The sequence below is a fragment of the Pleurodeles waltl genome, chromosome 6, assembly GCF_031143425.1.
Source record: "Pleurodeles waltl isolate 20211129_DDA chromosome 6, aPleWal1.hap1.20221129, whole genome shotgun sequence".
Lineage (NCBI taxonomy): Eukaryota > Metazoa > Chordata > Amphibia > Caudata > Salamandridae > Pleurodeles > Pleurodeles waltl.
In genome coordinates this window covers 452,255,424-452,283,290 of record NC_090445.1, presented here as the reverse complement: position 1 = coordinate 452,283,290, position 27,867 = coordinate 452,255,424, and the positions used below count along the sequence as shown (strand labels likewise).

The following is a 27,867-nucleotide window of genomic DNA, read 5'->3' as shown; positions in this document are numbered from 1 at the left end:
AAGCAGTCTCCAGCCCCCTGGAGTGTGTCTGGAGTCAGGGCAGGGAGAGACAGGGTCTTGTGCACTACAAAGACTTTCCTTTGAAGTTTGCGTTCTTCAAAGGCTGAAATTAGTGTAAGTATTGCACTGCTGACCCCACAACTTTGGAACACTTCTGGACTGAGGACATTTTGCCAGGAAGAAGAGCTGGATTCTCTAGAAGGAACTGCCACTTTGCCTGTTGCTTTGCTGTGCTGGCCTGCTGCTTGCTGCTTCCGCCCTGGGAGTGAAAGAACTGGACTTAGCTTTCTACATCCTGCTTTCCAAGCATCTCCAAGGACTTGAACTGAGCTTGCATCCTGTTGGGAAGTCTCATGGACATCAAAGACTTCATCTGCCAGTGCCTGGGCCCTTCAGCTGCTGAGAGTCCTGGCTTGCCAAGTGGTGCCAAATCCAGTCCCTAAGCCCATGGAAGTGGAAGCTGGTGACCTGAAGTAAAATCCACGCACCAAGGCTGTAGTGGCAGAAAAATTGATCCATCCCCTGCTCAGCGGCTGAAAAATCTACGCAGTGCCTGTCTTATGCCTCCAAAATCGACACATTGCCTGCTTCAGCGTGGACCCATTATTGCAGTGCGTCTGGATTTTCCACGCATCATCTCTGAGTGTCATTTTCTTCATCAACGCTGCACCACAGTAAGGAATCGACTCATCGCCTGCCCGGCGGGAAAAGAATCCACACATCACATACCCAGCATGAAACAAATCCACGCATCACCTGTCCAGTGGGGAAATAATTGACGCATTGCTTGCTTTTCCTACACATCGCCTCCTTTGCTGCCCGCATCATCTTTTTTTACACATCCTCGCTACTGTGTGTTATAAGGATACAACTGTTGATTTTTCAGGATTAAGACTCTTTTAAACCTTTAAAAAGTGATAACTTTGTTTGAGTATGTTGGATGTTTATCATTTTTGTTTTGTTTTATTCAGATAAATATTGGCTATTGCTTATAATAAGGTGTCTTGCACGCACCGTTAAAGGCACCAAGGCGCAAATAGGTACAGTGCACCCTATTTGTAATACGAGCCAAGCTGTTCTCAGAACGTTCTTAAGGTGGTATCAGTTGCTAAATAACTGCAAACTGAAATGGAGGAGTCCTCATCACAAAACATATCTTTAATATTTAAAAAATTATTTATTGTGACCATGAGTTTGTGTGAATTGCCACTTTCAAATACAAGTGCTATAGAATGATCATTATGGTCTTGACTAGTCTTACAATACAACATATCAATGGGTAAAGGTGTAAGCCTGATATGAGGTAAAACAGGTGTGTACTAGGTTAGAAGCAAATGAGAATGACAATAATGAAGGCGTGTAAGAGTGCGGTGCTCTGGCCCTACCTAACGATAGATTGTTAAGCAGGTTCTCCATCGCCTCCGCTATCTGGTTCTAGGAAAGCACTATACTACAGGCCCCATATTCTCCCTGTGCCCACAACCAAAAGAGTTCTCCAGCCACTTTATGTTGGTTAGCAGTGCCTTACAAAACCCCAATAAAAAAAAAATACAATTTGATGTATGTGGCACTCTTCTCTGTCAAGTATAATATTCTTTGTGCTACCTACCTCTAGTCAAAAAAGATGTACGATTATATTTTTAAAAGAAAACGATTAAAATACAGTACCAATTTTGTTGCATAGCTTGAAATATCCAATGACAAGAATTGTGATATGCAGCATGAAGGTAATAGCCGCGATTGCTACTGGAATTATGAAGTCATTCTTGCTGGTCTTCATCTTCTGGGGCACTAAAAACCCCTTTAATGCGGATATGGATCAGATAAATAAGGTATTGCTGATGTTTGGCACCACTAAGGAAGAATCTGTAAAAACAAATAAACAATTGGACGTGTATTTCTTGATCATCCACAATAATGCACATAACCAAGAATAACAAAGACACATCCACTTCTAATTACACAACATTATTTTCCTCTCATCCTTGTTCTGTGCCTCCTCTTAGGTACCATCTATCTTTTATCTTTCTCGTAACTCTTAACAATGGAAAATGTGTTTCCCTCCTACACACACTCAGTACACCAGCGAGGCTTCCAACCAAAAAGTGATATTATGAATAGATCCTAGGCTGTTGCTAACCCTGATCCCTTAAAAAACAACACGTGTGCAATTCAGTGTTAAACTCCACTCACATGCTAATAAAGGTCTGAAATAGGCTATTAACAAAAGAAAAATTAATAGTGTTTGAAGCACAGATTCAATCGGTCAGAAGGTCTCTCTGCAAACTGTTGAAGCAAGCTCAAAAAGCAAAGGCAAAGCACACATTTATAGAAGACTACAAGAAGGTTTCCAACAAAGACAAGTGATAGATTCTAACAAAGGGAGCACATAGGTGTCCGAAGGGGGAAATCACGAGAAAGGAAAAGGGCGACATTCAGATTGCAACAAATATGTAAACATTTTAGCTGAACAAGCGAATCAACACTTTATCGTCAGGGAGCCAAGATGTGTAAAAGAGGCTTGACATTTCAGAGAATTGCACTTTCTTTAGGCATTGGTTAGCATGACCAGCAGAAAAACAGGGACGAAGTGAGGTACAGTTACTCCAATGACAATCATATTACATCCCAACACCCACTGGAGTTCTTTGAATAATAAATCACTGTTACACCAGTTTCAAAAACAAAGCATCCCCGAAAGAACCTCTATCACCCCACCTCTGCTACAGTCTACCTTTCCCATATTTGAATACCTGAATAAGAGGTATTATCAAAAAGAGACATCAAGATAAAAACTCCCAGTACTGTCTCCATGAACTAATTCAGTTAGTACCCTCGTGATATAAAGCACACAGCATGACTATCATTATTGTGTTACTTCTCGTGCAGAGTTGTCCTTGGCCCTTGAACCATTCCTACTGTCTTGTAGAAACTAGTGGCAGATCTGAGATCTTGGATAGCTACAAGTCAACTTCTAGCCCTCTCTACCCCTTTGCAGAGTTAAGAAAATAGCCTCAATAATCCACGACCTCTTAGATCCCTGCGACACAGGGAACCACAGTATTCTGCTAGGAAGCCTAAAGAGTGGGCAAATGAGTCTGAATCCGTGGTAGAATGGATACAATCTTTCATCCTCAACAACAAGCAATATATAAGAATTAGGCCAATGGCACCTTCTCAAGCACTGTATCATATGATATGTCGCAGGTTTCACACTTAACCTGCCTACTGTTCAGTATCTAAATTCATCACCAAAGGAAAATCTTGAAGGTCTAAGTGGACTTCAAAATGTACGCCAACATCACTCCAGTCTACTTCAGCCTGGAAACCACAACAGCACCTCATAAATGATTGGTATAATACCTGAATATTGTGGTCAGATTGTCACCTGAAAGAAATATTGTGTCCTAAATATAATTTACAAATATATGTCTAGGACAAAATATTTGTGTTAGACCATATTGCTGACAACGATATTCTGACATAAAACCCTAATAAATGTAATAAAAAGATGTGGAAGCAAATCAAAGTAACGCTTCAACTGGAGGAGTTACACCCACTTACTAAATATACGCCAGGCCACTTATGGATTAGGAAGGGAAACATTTTCAGGCAGCTTTATCAAAATCATGTACCACTGCAAAATTACGCAAAGTGGCACAAAGAGGCTCAAATCTTGATAAAATATGTACTCTCCCAGGCAAAACATTTTTGTACTGGAAAGTTGCTCTTTTGTATCACAAATAGCGCTTTCTACTATTTTGTGCTACTTTGCATCAAGGTGTCGTTCTGTGGGCGGTACTTGGGCATTCCAACGCTAGTATCCATGTATGTTTTTTGATGCACAGGCAGATTTACAATACTGTCACACCTGGCTGTGTGTCAAAAAACAAGGCTTCCTTAAGACATACGCAAAGTCGAGAAATGTTTTAATTTCTCTTAACATTTCATGTGTGCTGTACTGTAAGTCACACTTCCATTGTAGGTAACATTGACAAGATTGTCTACGTTTTTTACTGGAGGAGTACCCTCCCAATAAAAAACCTAAGCTAGGCAGTACACACACACATCTGCACTATGATGCAAAGGTCTGTGTGCGGCACTCCGCAGCCTTACAGAGTGCTAGCACAGGCAGGGGAGAGCAGCAATGTACCATACTCAGTGAATATGCTGCTCTCTTCCTAGCCAACAAAGTGCAACAACTTGGGTTTCTGTACTGCATTTTGTTATTTATTTATAAATCTGCCTCTCAATGTGTTCACCAGTCAATGCAAGAGCATGCAGTTATGAAAATGAGAATACATCTGTTTAGCTTAATCCTGTGAGCAACAATGGGTTGGGAAGAGAACCCTGATGTCACAATAGTCAATGGGTCTGGTTCTCTCAACGTAAATGTATTGTAATGTGTTCTATTGCAACATTTAGATAGCGCTTACTACCCCTATGTGGGGCGCTGAAACACTTGTTTACATGGGTGGCATACTACTTTGTGTAGGGTGTGATTGGAAGTATGTTGTATTTGTTTTGATCCTGTGTGGGAAGTATTTCTGTGTCATACGTGATGACTACTGAGGTGCGGTTATCATACTGTGGGATGCAGCTCTTACCAGTGTGAAGGATGAAACTGTGTGAAACTGAGGGACGTAGTTTATGGTTTTCAGCAAACTGGAAGATTTAAAGAGCTCCACAGGTTTTTCTTTGGAATTTGTTAAGATAATAGTCCATTTAGCCGTTACAGTATTGGGTTTCCCATTCTAAGATATTTGGCTTAAAGTTTAAGTTCCTGAGCAGGCAAAGTTGAAGGGAGCCATGTTGGAGAGATCTGATGGGATGGACTTTGTAAATATCGTCCCATATCTGATTGTCTTTGTGAGATGTCATCAAGCGTTCATTCTATGTAGCTCTTTTGGGACCTGCAGAGATGAACTAAATTAAATTCCTCTATTAACTAGCAGCATGTTGTAGATCTCTTCAGTTATTTCATGCCTATTTAGTTGGTGATGAGTGGTGTAACGCTGTGAGCTGCTAGAGTACTGAGTGATGGGCATGACTCATAGCAAATTTGGTCTTTTGTGAGATTAAGAGTGTCCAGCAGAATTAGAGAATTATTATGCAGCCTGAATGAACTACCTGACCACTGAGTGTTTTGTTATTAGTATTAGTGTGGGCCAGCAAGGTTATATATTTTATTGTATTGTAATTGCATTTATATAACGCTCACTACTCTGATGAGGCAAAGAAGTGCTTTATGCAGGACAGCACGCTGCTCCGGAACTCAAGGGTGGTGTTTTTTTCCAGTGGTTATTAGGTTTAGTTTAATGCTCACACAGAAGCCATTCCATGCCTTTAAGTAGATTAAATTATTAGGAGTTAGAACTTTAAGGGGGGGGTGATCTCTTGCAAATGGTTGGTGGTATTATTAGATGAGATACGGGAGATTAGGTATTGTTAGGTTGCAGGGTAATGAATTTAAAGGAGAGGTTGTGATATTTGAAATGAGGTGTGGGGAATCAAGGGCTGGAAGCATAAATTAATGGCATGACACATATATAAGGAAATATCAAGAGAGTTAGCATGTGCTCAAAACTGCTCAAACAGTAACCTCCTGATCAGGGCAACGTGAGAGAGTACGAGGGTAAATAATGCAAATTTCAAAAAGTAGATTCTGCCACTGAGGAAGTGGATGTCTTCTGATGTTTTCGTTTAATGTTTGGCTCACAGTATTAATTACAAAAGCAAATTGGGGTCCATTTTGGATGCCCCTGATTATAGCACAAGATGGGAGTGAGAATTACTTCCCAGACAGTGGAAGTGCATTCCATGCATTCTTGTAGCTGGTGAGAGGAGACCAAGATAAAGAAGTGAGTAGCACATAGGCCTACTACATCTAGAAACTTCACAGAGCTTGGTTGGGTGGGGCTGCTGTTTAGTTCTTCCTGAACACTGCTATCTGGTAGATCGTAAGGGTGAAGGGTGGGACTGTTCTTTCTTTTGTTCAAAGTAAGGTAAATTCTAGGCCAAGCCTGCCCTCTGTCAGTGGTGTAGCAAAACTTGAGGGCCCTCCTTTACAGTACATGGAGGCCCCACCCCCGACCCAGTCAGAAGCTCTCCGACAGGGGCCCACTGCCAATGCACAGTGTACTGTGCTGAGGGGGCTCCCTGAGGTTCGGGGGCCCCCCACCCCACAGGGGTTTTGGGGGCTAATGTTAGGCCATTGCCCACTGTGTGTCCCTAATTGATTCTTCAGAAAGGCTAGTGACACCCAGGAGAAGAGATCTCACACTTCATTGCGCCCATATTGTGAGTACTCATGCTTAGAGCCAGCTCCAGAGCTAGCTGCTGTGAGAAGAATCCCTCTATATAAAGGCAGGGGACCCGAGAAGGACACTTGAAAAATAACCAAGCCAAACCATTTATGCAGTCTTTCATGTAATTTGCAACACTGTACTATAACTATTATGAGGATTCTGAACCGGACTAATGTGTGTCAGACCGCCCTTTTTTCTGAACTTTATTGTCCACATAGAAACCTTAGACTAATATGTATGCTTTGGTACAACGTTTTCTGCTGGAAGGCGGCTCGCGTCACTGCATCTCTACATGGAAATATATTTAATCTCTGTATGCAACTTCTGCTTCAGCTAATATTACCTCCAGGCTTACTCGTGCATACTTACATGCTCAAACTAACCAGTGAGTTCATGTCCCCTTCCAACAGTTCAAGGCTATCCAAAAAGGCAACTTGGGATCAAGGCCTGTGGCATGGTAGGCATTTGCATGCTCACCATATGAAGGGGAAGCAAAGCTCTATCTTAAAGTGAACAGTTGTAGTGTTTTATTTTCTGAGACATCTGCTGGGCCTCATAATCTCGGCCTCCAGTTCTGCAATATTCAAGGGTCTTCATTTCCCTTGGTTCAGAGCGCAATAATACTATATAGCACTTGACGGAGACTTGTGTGTGGTTAATAATACGGATGTGTCACACATTACCAACTCAGGTGTCCATATTGCTTGGTTGGTGCAGCATTAGGGGATTCAAGGGTCAACAGTGTAGGTTGTGCAGGGTGGACAACATGAAGAGGCTTGGGAACATCCTTACATAAGAATCAAAATGTATAAACGACTCCAGTGTCCCAGAACTGCAGTGGTTGACCCTGGTGTACAGGTAGAAAAATCTCAACAACCGAGTACCTTTTAGAAATACGGATGTCATTTTAGATCGAACACATTTTACGTTAACATTAACTCCCATAATTCACGTCTAAAAACCGAACAAACTCCCTCCATACTAACTTCAAAAAATAAAACACCAACGAACAACAAACACTAGAAAACTTTGGCTCTAACAGTTCACAAAAGAGTTCCCGCATAAAGAAAGCGCAAAGACGCCATATTAATGACTGGCATTATATGGTACCCATAACTTAGTAAACAGGAAACTAACGGGAAATGCCAACTGTGTTTAAAGGGGCTTGCCGGCCACTCCCTGTTTGTACCGGCGCCCCTCGTGCATGCTGCACAAAGCAGGGCACATTTCAGGCGATTTAAGTCACATCAACCTCTAGGCCAATGGTGGGCTCAGGAAGTAGGTACCACCACAATTCTTTTTCTTTATTACAGTGTCTCTTTAGACACTTTAGGTGATGCTGCTGGTATTGTTCAGGTAAATATATATTTCGATAGGCCCAATGGATTATCCAAAATGTATTAATCTTAACCTAACAGAGTTAGTTGAATCTGGATTTGAAAGTCTCTCTCTGCTCTCTCACCCACGGAGCTTTTTAAGCCTTGGTTTCCTACAAGAAAAAAGAAGAAACTGAGGAATTAAATTTTATTTTGCATTTCAGAAGTCTGACAATTGGCATTGTGACCAGTGGCGCGACAAAGGCCCCTGGTGCGGAGGGAGGCCACTCCCTGTTTTTTGCAGGGGTGCCCCTTCCAGTTTCGTTACGCCACTGACTATGACATATAATAAGGGCCACCGGAATTATGCGTTTTTGCAACTGCAGCGTTTTTCATATAATTTTGTTTGATCATGGACTTTCCTCACCATATAACGAATCATCTGTTGAATAGTTTGAAGATTTCACAATTCAAGACATTTTGTTTCTAGCTCTTTCGGATCAGACGTTATTAAAATGCACTACATGCGCCAGATACTTTGTAAAGTTTTACCAGTCACCTTTCAGTTGATTTCGGTATTCAGATGTTAAACTGGCACTAATGTTGTGCAGCCTTGCCCAGACACATTTATTAGTTGTTAAAACGTAAAACTGAAGAAATACTGGTACATATTGCTCCACATAATGCTGCATAATTTGCCTTTCCTAGTTGCATTTGTCTGTCAGTTACAATACCTGCGTACAATACCACCTGCCATTCCTAGCTTTTGAGCCATCAGCATGTGGCTTTGTGGGCCATATAGTTTTGCATGTACACTCCCATTATGTGCTCAAAACCGTATTGGTGTAGGCTACAATGCCAGAATTGGCCTAAGGTATTATACATGAGATAAAGCCACTTGTTAGTTAGGTTTTACAAAGTCATATAGTTATTTTTTTTTTAACTGTTTCTTTGAGATATAAAACCAAAAGTAAACTTGGCTTATATAATTTGTGAGGGTACATTCTTTCATTTACATCATGCAATAAAAGAAGCATTGGCAAAGCAAATCATTCCGTCTTTTGCGTTCTGGAAATTTTAATACCTTGCTTCACATAACAAAAAAGGTACACTTGGACAGCAACAGCACAAACTTCCCTTACACACAAAATAAATAAAAGGTCGCAGAAGGTGAAGGGACATCACTCGGTTCTCTCACACTTGCAGAATGGTACTCTACAAGTACCTAAAACACCAAAGTAAAGTTGGCTCATATATTTTGTGAGAGTTCACTCCTTCATTCACATCATATGTTAAAACAAAAATTGGCAATCCAAATCATTTTGTCTTTTGATTAGTGGAAATTTTGATAGCGAACGTCACATCACAACAAATGTGCGACACAGGCATCAGCTGCCCAACCTTACTTAAATGACATGGAATAAGTAAATGGCAGGTTTATGTAGCAAGAGGGACATCACACGTTTCTCTCACACACACAGAATATGTATATTGCAGGTAGCTAACACACTAAAGTTAGTTCCCAAATTTTTTGTGAGGGTTTACTCTTTTGTTCACATCATGCATTAACCCATTGGGTGCCTTGGACGTAACGGTTACGTCCTGGGCAGCACCGCTTGGGTGCCCAGGACTTAACTGTTATGTCCTGCACCAGGCCCTCGAGGGAAGTGCTAGCGCTCCCCCGAGGGCCTTCCTCCCCCCCAGGGCAGGGCTGGAAGGGGAATGTTGTTTTTTGTAATGTTTTATGTGTCGGGGAGCGCCCCCTTGGGCAAGGGTCACTCCCCTAAGGGGGCATAATGTTTTTTGCTGTTTCTGCCCCCCATGGGGATAGATTGGCCAATTATTTTTAGCCCGATCTGCCCCCAAGGGGGGCAGAAGCCACAGCGACGCCAGGGATGTTTTGCTCTTTGTTTTTTTGTGTGGGGGGAAGTACACTGTTGGGCTGTTCTACCCCCCTTGTGGGCAGATCGGCCTATTTTTCTTAAGCCCATCTGCCCCCAATGGGGGCAGAATCCACTCAGAACCAGGGATCTTGTGTGTGTGTGTGTGCTTTGTGTGTGGGGATGGTCTCTTGGGTAAGCGTCGCCCCCCAAAGGGAGCAATATATTTTATGTCATTTCTTCCTCCCTTTGGTTTTCTTTTTGTTTCTTTTGTTTTTTTTGTTGAGAGGCGTCCCCTTTGGCAAGGGTCACACCCCAAAGGAGGCAATGCACTGTTGGGTAGTTCTGCCCCCCTTGGGGGCAGACCGGCCTATTTTTTTTTGGCCCATCTGCCCCAAGGGGGGCAGAATCCACTTTGTGCCAGGGATCTTGTGTGTCTGTGTACTTTGTGTTGGGGGGTGGCCCCTTGGGCCAGGGTCACTCCCCAAAGGGAGCCAATATTATTTACACAATTTCTGCCCACCTTGGGGGCAGATCAGCCTATTATTTTTAGTCCCATCTGCCCCCAAGGGGGGGGGGCAGAAGCTAAGGTGCCAGGGAGTTTTTTAGTCTGGGTAAGAAAATGTTGGGGGAACCACACAAACCACACTTCCATGGACTCCTCCGGGTGTCTAGTTTTCAAAAATGTCTGGGTTTGGTAGGTTTCCGTAGATGACCGCTGCCCCTGGGACCAAAAACGCAGGTGTCTCCCCCCCTCGCAAAAACAGGTATTTTTGTAATAGATAATTTTGATGTGTCCACGTTGTGTTTTGAGGCATTTCCTGTCACGGGCACTAGGCCTACCGACACAAGTGAGGTACCATTTTTATCAGGAGACTTGGGGGAATGCTGGGTGGAGGGAAATGTGTGGCTCCTCTTAGATTCCATAACTTTCCATCACCAAAATTTGACGAAATAGTGTTTTTTCCCAAATTTTGAGGTTTGCAAAGGATTTTGGGTAATTGAACTTAATGAGAGTCCCACAAGTCACCCTATTCTGGATTCCCCTAGGTGTCTAGTCTTCAGAAATGTATAGGTTTGCTAGGTTTCCCTAGGTGCCGGCTAAGCTAGAGGCCAAAATCCACAGCTAGGCACTTTGCAAAAAACAGGTCCGTTTTCTTTAGGAAAATGTGATGTGTCCACGTTGTGTTTTGGGGCATTACCTGCCGTGGGCGCTAGGCCTACCCATACAAGTGAGGTAACATTTTTATTGGGAGACTTGGGGGAACGCTGGGTGAAAGGAAGGTTGTGGCTCCTCTCAGATTCCAGAACTTTCTATTACCAAAATGTAAGGAAAAAGTGTTTTTTTTCCAAATTTTGAGGTTTTCAAAGGATGCTGAGTAACAGAACCTGGTGAGAGCCACACAAGTCACCCCATTCTGAATTTCCCAAAGTGTCTAGTTTGCAGAAATGTCCAGGTTTGCTAGGTTTTCCTAGGTGCCGGCTGAGTTAGAGGCCAAAATCCACAGCTAAGCTCTTTGCAAATCACAGGTCAGTTTTCTTTGGGAAAATGTGATGTGTCCATGTTGTGTTTTGGGGCATTTCCTGTCACGGGCACACAAGTGAGGTACCATTTTTATCGGGAGACTTGGGGGAACGCTGGGTAGAAGGAAGTGTTTGGCTCCCCTCAGATTCCAGAACGTTCCATCACCGGAATGTGAGGGAAAAGTGTTTTTTTGCCAAATTTTGAGGTTTGCAAAGTATTCTGGGTAATAGAACCTGGTGAGAGCCCCACAACTCACCCCATTCTGGATTCCCCCAGGTGTCTAGTTTTCAAAAATGTATAGGTTTGCTAGGTTTCCCTAGGTGCCGGCTGAGCTAGAGGCCAAAATCCACAGCTAGACACTTTCCAAAAAACACGTCAGATTTCAATGTAAACATTTAATGTGTCCATGTTGCATTTCCTGTCACGGGCACTAGGCCTACCTACACAAGTGAGGTAGAAGTTTTATCGGGAGACTTGGGAGAACACAGAATAGCAGAAGAAATGTCATTGCCCCTTGTCTTTCTCTACATTTTTTCCTTCCAAATGTAAGACAGTGTGTAAAAAAGACGTTTATTTGAGAAATACCCTGTAATTCACGTCAGTATGGGGACACCGGAATTCGGAGTTGTGCAAATAACCACTGCTTCTCAACACCTTAGCTTGTGCCCATTTTGGAAATACAAAGGTTTCCTTGATACCTATTTTTCACCAGATGAATTGCTGTGTACCCGGTTTACAATGAAAACCCATTGCAAGGTGCAGCTCCTTTATTGGCTATGGGTACCTAGAGTTCTTGATGAACCGAAAAGCCCTATATATACCCTCAACCAGAAGAGTCCAGCAGATGTAATGATATATTGCTTTAAAAAATCTGACATCGCAGGAAAAAATTACAGTGTAAAACGTGAAGAAAAATTGCTGTTTTTTTACCTCAATTTCATTTTTTTTTTTATTTCAGCTGTTATTTTCAGTAGGAAAACCTTGTAGGATTTACACAAATGACCCCTGGCTGAATTCAGAATTTGGTCTACTTTTTGGAAATGTTCAGCTGTCCGGGATCCAGCATAGGTTTCACATCCATTTCTGTCACTAACTGGAAGGAGGATGAAAGCACAAAAAATAGTAAAAATGCATATGTCCCAGTAAAATGCCAAAATTGTGTTGAAAAATTGGGTTTTCTGATTCATCTGCCTGTTCCTGAAAGCTGAGAAGATGGTGATTTTAGCACCGCAAACCCTTTGTTGATGCCATTTTCAGGGGAAAAAACCACAAGCCTTCTTCAGCAGCCCTTTTTCCCATTTAAAAAAAAACTAAACTAAATTGTTGCTGTATTTTGGCTAATTTCTTTGTCTCCTTCAGGGGAACCCACAAACTCTGGGTAACTCTAGAATTCCTAGGATGTTGTAAAAAAAAAGGACACAAATTTGGCGTGGGTAGCATATGTGGACAAAAAGTTATGAGGGCCTAAGCGCGAACTGCCCAAATAGCAAAAAAAAGGCCTGGTACCTGAGGGGGAAAAGGCCTGGCAGCGAAGGGGTTAAAACAAGCATTTGCAACACAACTCATTTTGTCTTTTGAGTAGCAGAATGCTGATACCGAACTTCACATCATAACAAATGTGGAACATGAGCATCAGCTGCGCAACCTTTCTTACAATACATGAAAGAAAAAGTGACACGTCGATGTAGCAGGAGGTACATCACACATTTCTCTCACAATTACTAAACAGGTACTCTACAGGTAGCTAATCCACTAAGACAGGAGTGAGGAGTGATAAATGACAGTTGTACAGCAGTCCTGGAAAACAATAGCCAAACCCACCCCTAGAATTACCATACATTCATGTACTCACATGGGATGATGAACCCTCATCTAACTAGTGTGGTGTGCTTCATCAATGATTTCCAAATCTAACAATGGGAAATAACTCAGAGTACTACTGTTTACTGGTTGTACATTTTTCTAGTTATGGGTTTTCCAGGTTAGGTGAGGTTATGTCCCTGAAGTCCACATGTATGTTCTCCCTTTATTAAACTCAGATCTGTATTAAATGATGTGTGGCTGTGCGAAAATGTTTTTACTAGTTTCTCCCTACTGCAAAATCAAAACCAGAGGGCTGATCAATGGGTACTCTCTTTTCTTCAGTCACCATGTTTTGACGTTCAAATATTGCCCACATGGTGTTAAGTTCCTTCCTCAGAACTAAAGTTCTTGATGTTTTACAACAAATATTTTGAAATATTCCTTGACTGTTAGGGCATCTTAAGTAAGTACATTCAATATGCCATTTTTTTTTTCATAAGATGGGCAACAACAGTAGTAAGTACCCTTAATCATAGTGGAGGCACATTTTTGGCTGAAACAGTGTAAGCGTTAGTCCGTCAGAGGACAGGTGCAGCTAGAGCAGCAGCGGCACGGGTTTCCCCATCACAGGACATGCACAAATCAAGTCAGAATAGTGCAAACGTTGCTTCCTAGCATAAATAGCACAGAGCAAGATTCCCTCTCCCACAGAAGGCAGCAAGTGCAGTCTTCTATTCCCCGCAGAACAGATTCAGAAGGACACCCTAATACTCGTTTTCATTCCTTAAAGAACATGCATAGTTAAGGTATGAGTGACATGAAGGTTACAGGCAGATCCCTCCAGTGGGTGCTTAACTCACTGAGAGGGATGCACAGGTGGATAAGTGAATGAACATGTGCGTTCTGACACCATACTCACTCAGGTGATACACACGGTGCCATATTCCGCAGTCTCGTTTCTGTCACTCCCTTTAGATCTAACCGCTGTCAAAGGCTGAGTCCTTGCTATACCAATACAGAGATCTTCTCGTTGTGTGAAAGGGAACGGAGGGAGTGGCATGTGCACCAGTATGTCCTGGCAAAAACAAAAAATCATCCTTCTGTCTCTTTATTCACCCTTTTTCTATTAGATATTCCTTTCTCATTTTAACTTTCTCTCTATCCATCCTCTACCTCTCTCCATTCTCTTCTTTCTAACCTTTTCCTTATTTCTCATTCTCCTGCCCTCCCTCCCCATCATGTGTACCTCTTTAGCTTACATTTCTACCTCTCCTCAGTCTCTTGTTTAACCTTCATTTGTATTTGTACCCTTTTCTCATACTCTCAACTCCCTTGAGATCTTCATTCACTCCTCCCCCTCACATGCCCTCTCCTCTCCCACTTTAATTCATTATAAATACCTCTCTCACACGCTTCTCATTTTGCACACTCGTTTGCCCTATCTCTCACATATTCCTATTCCTTCTTACTTGTCTCTACTAATTTTATCTCTATGTTCCCCACTTAGAGCCAGTACAAGGATTTTTGCCATCCCTAGTTCAAAATACATTTCCTATATCTCTCACTCTTGCAATGCTACCACAATTGCTGCCTGTGCTGGAACTACAGCACCCCCTGCTGGTGGTAGCCTAGGCATCCACCTAGTATTTTCTTTCCATGAAATTCCCTGGTACTTAATTGTCCTGTCTTCAACTCTTTTTTTATATTTCATCCCTTCATTTTCTTGAATGCAAGAACCTCACTCTTCCTCTTCTCAACCCTTCCTCACTTTCTCTATTTCACATACTGTCCTCTCTCTCTTTTCATTCGCACACCCTTTTCTGTACATCATCTGATACTTTGCGTTCTCCATCCTACTCTCTTCCCTCAAGCTCACAACACACATTGAACTTGCTGTTCATTCTATTGTATCTCATACTCTCCTTTCTCACGTCTTACATTCACATATCTTCTAGTGTCACCTTCTAGTAACACCCTTCTCTTAAAGATCATTTTTTCTGACGCAAACACTGCTCCTAACTTCTCATTTCACTCACATGCTCTCTCACACCATCATCTCTCAGTGAAATGCTTGGTTCGCAAAAACACACACATTCCACTTCATATTTCAAATCCTCCTTTCCTATGCAAACCCCACTTACTCACCCGTCTCACATACATAATCTATCTTGCACTGACCCTTTTTTACTTATATTATTCATTTTCTCAGCTCCTCTTTCTCTCAAGCACTTTCACTTTTTCCCTCCTTCTGTTAGACAGATGCACACACTCAAGGATAGCTGTGGTTTTTATGGTCCCTATCACGTGCTTAAACGTTGAATAAAGCTGTTTGCTGTGTTCCACAGTTTGAAAATACCAACTTAGATGGATCTGAATGCTTGTGCACTGTGTGCTGTGCAACCCCAACCTCGGTGTTGCACCTTTTCAAAAAGTGGAGGGCTGCTAGTGCCTTTTGACATAATTATATTGGCTCCCCGATCAGTTATTGTCAGGTTTTGGGCATGGCCCTTGAGTCCAAGGACAATCCTGGAGTCCAAGTACAACCTGTGGAATTGTAAGTGGGGGTGGGCAGGGACCTGCGGCTCCTTCTCTGTGGTGTATTATCCAGCAGTGGTTGCTACTGAATAGTTATAGTTAGGATCTTGTTTCCATAAGAAATGTATTTTTTGGTTTGCTTATATCTTTGGCGCTGTTTGACGAATCTTCACAAAAATCTTCACCTCAGCTCCTTCCTGAGAAGTTTTGGTGGGATCCGTCAAGAGAGGGTCGAGAAAAAGGGGGGAAAAACAAAAATGCATTTTCCTCATTATTTTTTCCATTGGAAATTTAGACATTGTTACAGCCCAGACCCCTGAACAGATTCATGCTAAATTCGTCAGAAAGTTAGATCTTGGTCCCAAAAGAGTGCTTTTGTGATTTGGTGTAAATCTGTTAAGTAGTTTTTGAGCAATTAATGCTCAAAAACGTTGTATATTTCACACACTGAAGATCCGCAGAGCTGACAGATCTCCTGCTGAGATCTGGTTGGCTTCCACCACATCAACCAGGAAGTGGTGGCAGCCATCCTAAGGCTCGGGACTCAGTCCCGAGTCCAAAAAAACACAAAGAAAAGACAAAGGGGGCAGGGTAGGGATACACTGACCCCTAGGCCTGGTGGTCACAAATGTTTTGTTTAAAAATAAAATTGCTGCATATTTGCAGAGGATTGGGAATCTGCTGCAAAATGTAAAACAAAAAGTGCAGACCCCTGCACTTCTTTTTAAAAACATTCCCGGGTGGGGCAGGGCCTGCGGGTGGCGAATGTAGGTGTTTATTTGGTGGAGGGGGCACATGGCTCTCCCTCCTGGAGCCTTAAAAAGGACTCTAGGATCCCTGGCTGAAATTTATAATGAAAGGGGGAGAGAGAGAGACTGTGCAGCCCCCTCCCCAAGCCTTAAAGATCCCCGGGAATTCCATCCCCCGGCCTGAGTAAAAAAAAAGAGGGGGCATGGGTGCACAGGCCCCCTCCTGGAGCCCTATTAGGTTCCAGGGACCCCATTTCCCAACCTTAAAATGTATGATAAAAGGCCCAGGGACCCATCCCTTGGGCTATAACACTAATTAAAAGGGAGGTGGAGCCTCAAGGGCCCCTCCCTAAGCCTTTAAAGGGCTCAGGGACCCCATCCAGAGAGGCTGGTTCAGTTACTGTGTCCTGGGTAGCCTGCCCTGAGACACAGTAGTTTCCATATGTTTGCTACTGCCTGGCAGGAGCATTTTTAAATCTCCCACCCGACAGGAACAAACAACCCTTCCCTGACTGCAGGAGTACGGGCAGGGAAGGCAAGTGATGGATCTCACCTGATGGGAGATTTAAACAGCTCCTGCCGGCTGGGAGCAGACTTCTGTTCTGTTTCTCTAAGCAGGGTAACAGAACAGATATTGCTCCCGGCCAGAGGAAGCATGCATAAATAGTTGCTCCTTCTGGGCAGGAGCCATGCCGGCTCCCACAACATGTGGGGAGACAGCTGGGGCCGTGGAAGCCCTGGGGATTCTCCTGCTATCCCCAATGTGTGGTTTGTGGGTGCCCTGGGTGGGTACCGGAGCATTCACAAATGGGCCAGGGCATGGGGTCGCAGGGGCCTTAGAAATATCTGGGTATGGACTGCATGACCCCCTCCCCATTTTAATTGAATTTGTCCTTGGGGATGGGCACCCACCTATAATTTAGAGAGGCTCCGGGGGATGGAGCCACCTGGGCCACAGTAAGAGCAATCTGTGTGCAATGCGGGGTTGGCCTCCTCCAGGTGGGTTGGCCACATGCATGGCCATCGGCTAGGCCCTGTGGCCAACCCTCCGCTGCTCACAGCCTCTGGCATTGGCTTTAGGTATGGTAACAAAATATTACTTTATTTTTAAAAAACACCATAGAAATTTAGTGAAAAAAAACAAAAGTTAAAGTAACATTATAGTTAGGTGAGAATTTCAGTTCAACACTGAAATTCACCAGTTATAGCTAGCTCTGGTAACTATAACTCAAATCCTCACCAAGCATTGCTAATTACCACACATATTACATCGCTCGTGACATCTTCTATCACATCATTGATAATATCACTGCAACAACTGCAATTAAAGTATTGATGAGAAAACTGCATACAACTGATACAGAGTACCTGCACTTCTATTTTTCCATTTCAAGCTGATATGTATATATATATATATATATATATATATATATATATATATATATATATATATATATAAGAAAAACACATATATAGACACACACACACCTATAACATAACTAGAGAGGTCGCAAGTAAAGCTGGAGACCTAGAATTAGTGGCGTCTGCAACAAGCAGCTGATCAGCTATGTTATATTTGAAGAATATCACCCATACGAACAATATAAACGTGAGAGCACTTTGTTTCATCTCTGTGACTAGACGACTGATTTACATGAACCGTAAGGTGTTTTCGTATAGAGCTCCAAGCTTGCTTCCTCTGTCCGACGGCTTTGTGGCACTTTGTAGCTCCGCAAAGACAGAGGTTATGCTCACACTTCTCGAATTTATAGACTCTAGATGGATGAAAGGCTCAGTTTTCCCTATTCTTATTCGAACCTGTGAACTGCAGAGGTTTCGTATCAGGTTAACACGAACCCTAAATAGATGAAGAAGGGTCACGGTGGAATAAAAAAACACGAAATTGGACAAAGTATGTAATGGTATAAAGATGTGTTACACTTACCTGTTCAGTACTGTGTCCTTGAATTGCTCGCCGAGGGGCCCTCGGTGTTGTTCACACTTGGTGAGCAATGAGAGGTTTTTGGGGGCAAACAAGTTTCCTTTAAGCTGTCAGGATTCTAGGAGGACTGAGGCACCGGCTTCAAGGAGAAACCCCCTGCAAGTGGTGAAGGCTGACCACTAGCGCTCGCCCAGTGTACTCCTGGTGTTGCACCATTCCAGGCGGCATCCGTCCACTTTTTTATTTCTCAGCATTCTCTTAGCGGATATTCTAGACAGCTATTAAATATGCAAAATTTGGTTTATTAAATACCCACTCCTCCAACGTCCTGTAGCTGGCTGGAGGCATGCAATGTCTTGTGTAAACCTTTGCACCAGAGGCGTAACGCAGGCTCCTGTAACTCTTGCAGCTCAGGGAGCCCCCAAAACCCATGGAGCCCCCAACCCTTCAGTATTGCTCCTTTGGCCCAAGGTCAATTAATATCTATGAGATATAGGTGGCTCAGGAGCCCCACATTACATTCTGCGGGGGTCAGGCCATCATGTTTGCATTACATCACTGCAAGAGGGTAGCTAGAAAATGACAATAACCCCCACTTTCCTCCATACCTCAAATGCCATTGAGTGTGCAAAGCGAGAAAGCCCTACCCAGTCCAAAAGAGGTCCCTTCAGCCACCTTCAACCCATCTATCTCCACATCCTTTAAGTGAATAATTCACCCATCCATCTAGTAATTTCTTCATACTTCCATCCGTCCTCTAGCATTCTATCCACTCTTTCATCATTACTCTTTCACCCATCCTTCTATCCTTCCACTCACAATGCAAGCCATTCATCCACATCCCTTCTTTTTCATCCATACATCATTTTACTCTCCTTTTACCAATCCAAGCATCCATCCAACCACACATTAAACCAGCCTTTCATCTGCCCAGACATTCGTTCTTCCACCCAGCCACTCAATGCTGACTTACATTTCCTACATCAATCCTTTCACCCTTGCATTCATTTTTTCATGTTTGGCCCTTTTTTCTTGTCATAGTTTCTTTCTTCTTTTCATATGTTCTTCATTTCACCGTGGGTAAGAGCTGCAATTTGAATGATAAAATATAGCAATAAACAGGGGTCAGTGGCCCCCTCAGGTCTCTTGGTCGTGGTGCCACTGCACCTGCTGCACCAACTGAAACTACGCCCCTGCACACTCTTTCTTTCTTTTATCCTTTCACCGTTTGGGCCTCTTTTACTGAGACTGCCTTCACGCCCCTTATGATTTTCCCTTTCGTTATATATTTTTAAATCATGCGCCTGCAGAGCTGCAGGCAGGACAGACTCATAAATAATTAGGTGTAAACATCACCCCCGCTGAAGCGGTTAAAGCGGGGGGTTGATGACGCCACTGCGTCACTGCTTCGCTCAGCAGTCTTGAGGTCTTCTGCCAGCTCGCTGACTGAACGGACATCCTGGCCACGCTCCCAGTTCTGTAGTGACGCTTTTCGCCATCATGCCCCAAGACCCCACAAGCGGCAGCGATAGGTACGTGGAACTGGGGCCACAGGATGACATGTAGTTTCCTATCCCAGTAGGGGACACTAGTGGAGACAAAAAATGTAAACGTGAACACAACATCCAGTGGTGGATGTTGGTGTGTTGTGATGAAGCAGAAAATGAAGGTTTTACATTTATTAACACGTAAACGTAGTGTGAAATAATCATGTGTGACTTTAACCGAACTAATAAAGATTGTACGGGGACAAAATGTGCCCTCAGAGTAGTTTGCCAACATTTATAAGCGTGCTTTATATAACGTGGTGTATTAGAATTGCACTAATCCGACATAATCGTAAACGTGTGCTATGATTTGCTTGTTTGAAATGTTTTAGCTTAGCATTACTTTAGTGCAGGCTTCGGCCTAGTGGCCTGGTCTCACGGTTTAGATGCTCGTATTTTTCCAATGTGCTATTAAACGTGTATTTTTGCTTGAAGCTGTACTTTTCCACTGAGATCGTTCACATGCTTATCTTAAGGTTTCGTGCCAGCCTGGCATATTTTCTCTTTACTCCAAGGTCGATTTGCAGGTGCGGACAATGGAGGCTCTGAAAGTGAGCTAATTGGTATACAATGTTGCAACTTGCATACCCATCTCCAAGGATAATGTATGCTTAAGTAAAAGCTTGAGAACTGTCGTTTTTGATTGGACAATTTGAAGCTAACCTATGAACCCTCCAATGGAAGACCCTACTGGATTTGAACTGTTGTCTATAAAACCCAGGTGCACGAGAAGACGGTAGCCATTACGCGCTATGATAGCCATTTTGCGCTATTATCCGCCATTACCAGCTCGATACCCGCCATTTTGTAGACTTCGTAGCTATTATGGCCTACTTTGCTGCGACGCCATTTTGAAAGAGACTTTGATGCTTTCTCTAATCGAGAGAAAGAGACTTTTAATGATTCTGGCCCTAGAGACTTTAACTTTGATCCTTTGCATGAAGTAGTAGTTTTACCTTGCCGCCGTGAGGCAATTGCCCCGTCCACCCCTTGCCCCTTTGCCCCGTCCTATGCTGATCGAAACGGTACCCATGCTGATCGAAGAACGGTACCTGTGAGACGAAGACTTCCTTGATTGCTGATCGTAATTGGTAAATATGAAAGGAAATTGTAAAATTGCATTGTGTTTCCTTTAGGTAACCAACTGCTGATTTTGATAAGAGCCCTAGTTAGGAGTTTTTCTAAATTAATGTTGCTAAATTGTTTTTGCATGAAGTCCCAAATGCCGATGCTAATTTGAGGTTAGACGAGGATTCCATATGTCGCACGATGCAATTTGAGATCTTGTTATGCTGACTAAATGTATGCGATTAGTTCATTACAGATTATCGTATTAGTGATTTGCATTGCTATTATCGAATGCCTTGTGATTCAAATGCTACATAGATTGCACTTGTTTCGCCGTTATGGACAGCTATTAATGTTCATATACGTTTATCATTTAGTGTTGAGACACATCTATATTGTGCTAGCTTTGCTAATATAGGGAAATAAAATTCACTAACTTTGAATAAACTGGTGTGGTTATTCCTGACCGAAAGGTCAGGGTTCGCCGAAATGTATTCTGGATTAATTGTCAAGTGTTATGTTGATCAAGGTATTGCTTATGTTCGTTATTGATTATTGATTTAAGGAAATTGATCGATTAAGAGTACGGAGAGTCCCACTTAGTCAAAAGATTCATCGGCCTAAAGAGCGTCCGAACACAGGTAAAATTATTAGTACGGACCGCTCTATCAGTAGATGGTAGCAGAGGACGGTTTCGTCTTTTGGGACCCTGTACTCTTAAAGTACATGGTGTTGAATTAACGGTCACGCATTTTGAGACCCCACTCGAGAAGTTGAATTAGATTTTTCTTGGGTAAAATAGATTGACAGAATGATGATGGGCTAGGTCCACCGCGACTTTCCCGGGATCTCGGAGCTTGCGAATGGAGAGAACGGAGGTGTGGATTCGGCGTTGGCGGTACTAGTGATGGTATGAGTGAGGTTAGGGTTTTGCGCTTGCACAGCTTATTGCCGCAAGGTGTGTGAAAAGGTTGCGAGGATTTTTCTTTTTAGAGGATAGCGGAGGTGCGACTCCGAGTGTAGAAGTAGTGAAGTCGTCGAACTTCATAGAGATAGCGGAGGTGCGACTCCGAGTGTGAGAGTAGGGAAGTCGTCGAACTTCATGTGCGTGTGGCGCTTTGTGCATAAAAAGGTCCACGTGGTTGTTGTTGTTGTTGAGACGGGCCCTGCGAGGTCAAGAGACTCCGGAGTATGTTGATCTATGTTGTGGTCTGGGCGGTTTAGTAGGTTGATCGGGCGTGGTCAACGAGTCGGTACGTGTGTTAGGGAGTGAAAGAAACTTCGACTTCGGGCTTTGACAAGATTCTAAGTGCACTAGAACAGATCATTGACAAGTTGAGAGTAGGTCTGCGGGTCAGATTTGCTTGCGAACGTGGGGACCGAGAAAGACGGAATAGCGGCCGAGGCTAGTGAAAAGTCCCTAATGTCCTGAAGCGATTGTGTTACCCTTCCTGTAGTAAACCGACAGATCTGTTTTATTTTTGGTAGCTCGCGATACATGCAAGAAAGTTGTTACGAGAGGAGCTGAGTGAAGGAGGACTAGTCGCGAGGCTTTGTCAGCCGCAGTGTGTGTGAGTGTGACGTCACTAGGAGCCGCGCTGGGATAGGTTGGTTGCAGAGAAGGGTCGCGCACGGATTGGACGCAGTCCGTGGGGCTCGATTGGAAGGGGAAAGGCAAGCGAAGAGTATTCCGGGAATTAAAGTCACCTATTGATTACAAACTTTGTGAAATAAAAGACGAGAAAATGAAATTCTTTAAAGCATTCAGGAGTGCGATGAAGGGGGAGTCTTACATTAAAGCGAGTGTAGGAGAGGAAACGCCACCCGAGGGTACACCAGCTTACATTGTAATGGAAGAGAAGGGGGTAGCTCCGTGTCTTTGGCTAAAGCAATGGCACAAACTGACAGAGAAACATGGGAGCGTAGCGTTCCCGATACATGGGACATTCAATATAAGGATCCTAGAGAATTTGAGATTCACGATGTACGACATGAAGGTGCCTCCAAGGCCAGCCCAGTTTGAGGCTCTAGCAATTTGGGAACTAATGGCCAGACAGCAACAGCAGAAGAAGTTTGAGACCAGGATGAGAAAGGTGGAAAAGACACTAGCGGATGCTAGGTGGGATAATGCACAGAAGGTGTGGAGGTCAGATGTATTGCAGGGGATAAAATTGTTTCCCGCAATTACTAAGGAAGAAGAGGAGACAGGTAAGAAAGCTACCTGTAAGACAGACAGGAAGTGTTCCAAGGATAGAGAGGACGAGGAAAAGTTGAGAAGAGAAGAGGAGTTAGAGGATGAGGAGTTAATAATGCAATTGCTGAACGACCGTCCACCACCTTATGCGGAGAATGGACAAGGTTCAAGTACCAGTTCCGCCCCTCCGGCACCGGTACAGAACAGTGAAACTCAGAGCTCAGGAGCATCATCGGGATCTAAGGACCCGAGTCTGCCGTTCACCCCGCAGATACCGCAGGTTAGGAGAATATATCCAGATGTGCCCATGTTGAAACCAGCAGAAAATTATCAGCCGCAGATGCCAGGGTACTACAGCAGCGACAACAGTGGAGGAATGATTCTAGAACAAACCGTAAGGGGAGTACAGAATGGTTACAACCCAACAATGGCACAAGCTGAATCAACTCAGTTTTTGATGCCCCAAAAGCAGATGCAGGGGGGAACAGCACATGCTCAAATGACGGGGAGTCAGATGGGCATGCCGACAATGATGACTCATGGTGTGGGAATGAACATGCCTCAGAACATGGGAAATGGACAAAACCCAGATGCGATATCACTACCCATTACTGTAGGTCCACCGGTACCTCTGTACAGTCAGCCTAATTTAGGTATGAGCGGTCAGGGATCAATGCTGCAGAACGGGACAGAAAGGAGGTGCATAGAAAACACGCCAGGGATAACTCCGATAGCGGCTCAGCCAAATGGATCTGGGTCCTTGATGGAGTTTAGTCCCATGTGTGCTCAGTCAACGCTGGTGAGGTCGAGTCCCCCCCTGATAATACCTCTAACATCGAACACTGAAAAGTTGCCGCAACCATCAATGGCAGTCGATGTGAACGCTACACTTATGGGGTTGAATGCGCAACAGCTGACGCAGTGGTTCAACAGTCTGAATTCCACACAAAGCTCAGCCAGTGGGAAGGGTGAAGATTATATGAATAGGATGAGGTTGAACATGGAAGCACAAGAATTGGTGGAAGGGACTATGGGTGTCAATAGATTAGAGTCCTACTCGGAAGAGGAGCTGAGGTATCTATGTCCAAAGATTACGAAGGAAGTGAACAAGGTACATAAAAGCTTGCAGGAAATAGCTGACAAAAACGGGGTTGACATAGACAAGACAAAACACTTGAGCAGAAGCTACAGGCTGGATTTTGGGGCCACAGATTTTGAACACATGAGGTCAGCAGGCATGAAGGCGCACCTTAGAGAATTGTTGCAGAGTGCACAAGTGTGGAGGTGTTTAGACAAGTGGGAAAGCAGGTGGGTAAAGAGAAAGGAAAAGAGGAGGGACAGCGCTACAGAGCACAATGAGAAAAGTCCACAAAGCAGCGAGACAGTAACCATGTTACCAATGAGGGAGACAGCAGGGGGAAAATTAATACATGTACCATGGCACAGAAGTGACATTCAGTCTTTTACGGATGATTTTCCCAAACTGAGAGAGAAACCGATTGAATGGTATCAGCAGACTGACAGGTTTGTGAAGCTTGCAAAATGTCTCTGGGAAGACCTGAATACTCTCTTTGAGATTGTGGTTCCGGCAGATTTGTGGGAGGATTGCAAAAGAGCTGTAGGTTGGCCGACAAGTGAACCAGAGAGAGACAGGGAGACGGGTGCACCATCACCTATGGTGATGAGCTTGTACTATAAGGTGATTGAGCATTTGAAGACGAAGGTTGCCGCGAAAAATGTGGATTGGCAGAAGATTGATCGAACGGCCCAAGAGGCTAAGGAATCGATTCATAGTTACTATGAGAGGTTGTTGAAGGCGTTTAAGAACTACAGTGGCACGGAAACAATAGAGGCGAAGCACATGCTCCATTTTGTCTTCAGATTTGTGGAAGGGCTGAGACCAGAGATAAGTCAGATGATAAAGTCGCATTTGATCTGCTGGCAGTCGAAACCGATTGATGAGGTGTTGAATTATGCGAAATACTGTAGCGACGAAATTGAAGTGAAACAGAAAAGGTTGAAAGAGAAGGTGATGATGATGCAGCTTAAGGCAGCTCAGACAGGTTTGCAAGGTCTGCAAGGGTTGCAAGGGTTCCAACAGCAGGTCCCGCAACCGCAGCCGCAGTTGCAGGGAAACATGGCGTTTCAGCCACAAGCCAGAGGCAGAGGAGGTTTTGTGAATAATGGTCCGGATTTAAACACTGTTGTGACGGGTGTGCAGGCAATGAAGAAGGTGATGCCGTGTCACGTGTGCGGAATTGTCGGTCATTGGAAACGCGAGTGCCCGATGGTGGTGCAGGGAGGTGCAGGTGCAGGTGTAGGTGTTGGTCAGCAAAACAATGATGTCAATGCATTTCAGACAATGAGGGGACCGAAAATGAGAGGTCCAAATCCAAATTTTCAGACCATAAATGAGCTGCAGGGATTACAACCTATGCAGCCGCAGCAGATGCAGATGCCCCGTATGCAGATGACGCAAATGCAGCCAATGCAACAGCAGTTACCCATGGTACCTAATCAGCAAATACCCTTGGCACCAATGAGTCAGCAGCAAGTGATGGTTCCTCCACAGGTCTCGGGTCTGGTAATGAGTACAAATGGCACCGTACAACAGTTCCCATTACACAGTGAGAGTGGAATAAACAATGTATGGGAGAGTGAAAGTTCAGAAGAAGAAGGAGATTGTGTGCTTGCAGTATCCTTGGAAGTTGATCAAAAGGGTCCGTACGTAGAGGGAAGAGTAATGGGTCATTGTGTTTCATTCTTGGTTGACACAGGGGCCACACGTTCAACTGTTAAGAGCAGTGAAGTACCAAATTTGCCACTCTCGGGGAGGACAGTTCAAGTGGTGGGAGTAGCAAACAGACATCTGACGAACCCAATAACAGATCCGGTACCAGTCAGCATTGGTAACTATCAAGGGTTACACAAATTTGTGGTATGTGACTCAAGCCCGATAGCACTGTTAGGAAGAGACCTATTGTGCAAATTGGGTTGTTCGATCATGTGTTCGAACGAAGGAATAACAATCCAGACGAGCAGTGATGGGGAAGAAGAGGACAGTGTAGAGGGGGATGAGATGGAAACGGTAGATGAAGAGTATCCTCTGATTTGTCTTTTCCCGATGATAACTGAAGAAGATATTCCAGCTGAATTACGGGAGACAGTCGGAAAGGAAGTGTGGGACATGACGGGGAAAGAGGTGGGATTGATGAAAGGAGTGGAACCAGTGAAAGTGACTGTAAAGCCCAATGCAATTTTTCCCCAGACCCCACAATACCACATGGCACAAGACACCCTCATGAAAGTTGCTCAACTTATTGACGAATTTGTAAAACAGGGAGTACTGAAAGAAGTGTTAAGCAGTCCATGTAATTCACCAATAATGGGACTAATAAAGCCGAGTGGAAAGGTCCGACTCGTGCAGGACTTGAGGAAAATAAATGACATCATAGTCAAATGCTGCCCAGTAGTACCGAATCCAGCTGTGATAATGTTCCAGGTCCCTTGCGATGCCGAGTGGTTCTCAGTCATCGACTTGTCACAAGCATTCTTTTCTGTGCCTCTTCATGAGGACAGCCAATTCCTCTTTTGTTTCAAATTCCTAGACAGAGTGTACAGTTGGTGTCGAATTCCTCAAGGGTTTTCTGAGTCACCGTCAATCTTCAATCAGATTCTAAAGAAAGACTTGGAAGCATTAGAATTGCCATTTGAGTCAACCCTAGTACAGTACATTGATGACTTACTGGTTGCATCAAAGACAGAAAGTGGCTGCACAGCCGATACCATTGCTCTGTTGAATCATTTGGGAAGGAATGGACATAAGGTGTCTCCTTCCAAATTGCAGTCCTGTCAGAAGAAAGTGAAATACTTGGGTCACCAGATAGAGAAAGGGTCACGGAAAATAATGAAGGAAAGAATAACAAGCGTACTTCAAATGAGTCCACCAAAGACAAGGAGGGAGGTGAGGAAGTTTTTGGGAATGGTGGGCTACTGTCGCCAGTGGATTCCCAACTTCTCGACTCTAGAAAAGCCTTTACTGAAACTGACCCAGAAGGATGCATTGGATGAAATTGAGCTGAAAGGAGATGAGATGGATGCTTTCATTGAGTTGAAAGAATGCATGTGCAGGGCTCCAGCTCTAGGTATGCCTGATTACACAAAGCCTTTCACATTGTTTTGCCACGAACGTGATGCATGTTCTTTGTCTGTCTTGACTCAAGCCCATGGTGGCGTAAACAGACCAGTAGCGTATTTTTCAGCTACTTTGGATCCGGTCGCAGCAGCACTCCCAGGGTGTTTGCGCGCCGTAGCAGCAGTTGGTATCAGCCTCACTCAGAGTGAAGGAATAGTGATGGGACACCCAGTAACAGTCATGGTCCCTCACTCAGTTGAGATACTCTTGACCCGCTCCCGAACGCAGCACATGACTGGAGCAAGACTCACAAGGTATGAAACGATAATTCTGGGATCACCGAATGTGCAGCTGAAAAGGTGCACTACGTTGAATCCAGCAACCTTGCTCCCTGGAGAAAATGCTGAAATTGAGAACGCTGAAGACGTCGAGCATGACTGCCTTCAGGTGACTGAATTTTGCACAAAACCTCGACCGGACATTAAGGATACTAAGCTTGATGAAAATGACCAAATTCTTTTTGTTGATGGTTCATGTCTAAGGGACGGGATGGGGATTTTGAAAGCAGGATACGCTGTATGTACTGTAGCAGGGGTCTTGGAAGCGGGATGGCTTCAAGGAGTCTATTCTGCACAAGTAGCAGAACTTGTAGCCCTTACCAGAGCATGTCAACTGTCTGCATTGATGAAAGTCACCATTTACACTGATAGTCAATACGGGTTTGGGATTGTGCATGACTTTGGACAACTATGGTCACAGAGAGGTTTCCTGACTTCTTCAGGATCCCCAGTGAAAAACGGGGAGAGAATAAGGGAATTGTTACACGCCATTCAAGTGCCAGCCGAAGTTGCAGTGGTAAAGTGCA

At 43.9% G+C, this 27,867-nt stretch overlaps 1 protein-coding gene across 1 annotated transcript in view; it reads right to left on the bottom strand.

The window, feature by feature from the left end:
- RHEX (regulator of hemoglobinization and erythroid cell expansion) overlaps positions 1-27,867 on the bottom strand; it is an 89,691-nt gene that overhangs the window by 51,377 nt on the left and 10,447 nt on the right. Inside the window, exon 2 of the mRNA XM_069238576.1 lies at positions 1,669-1,866. Within this exon, the coding sequence (XP_069094677.1) occupies positions 1,669-1,780 (112 nt within the window). The 5' untranslated portion in view covers positions 1,781-1,866. The remainder of the gene's footprint in view (positions 1-1,668; positions 1,867-27,867) is intronic.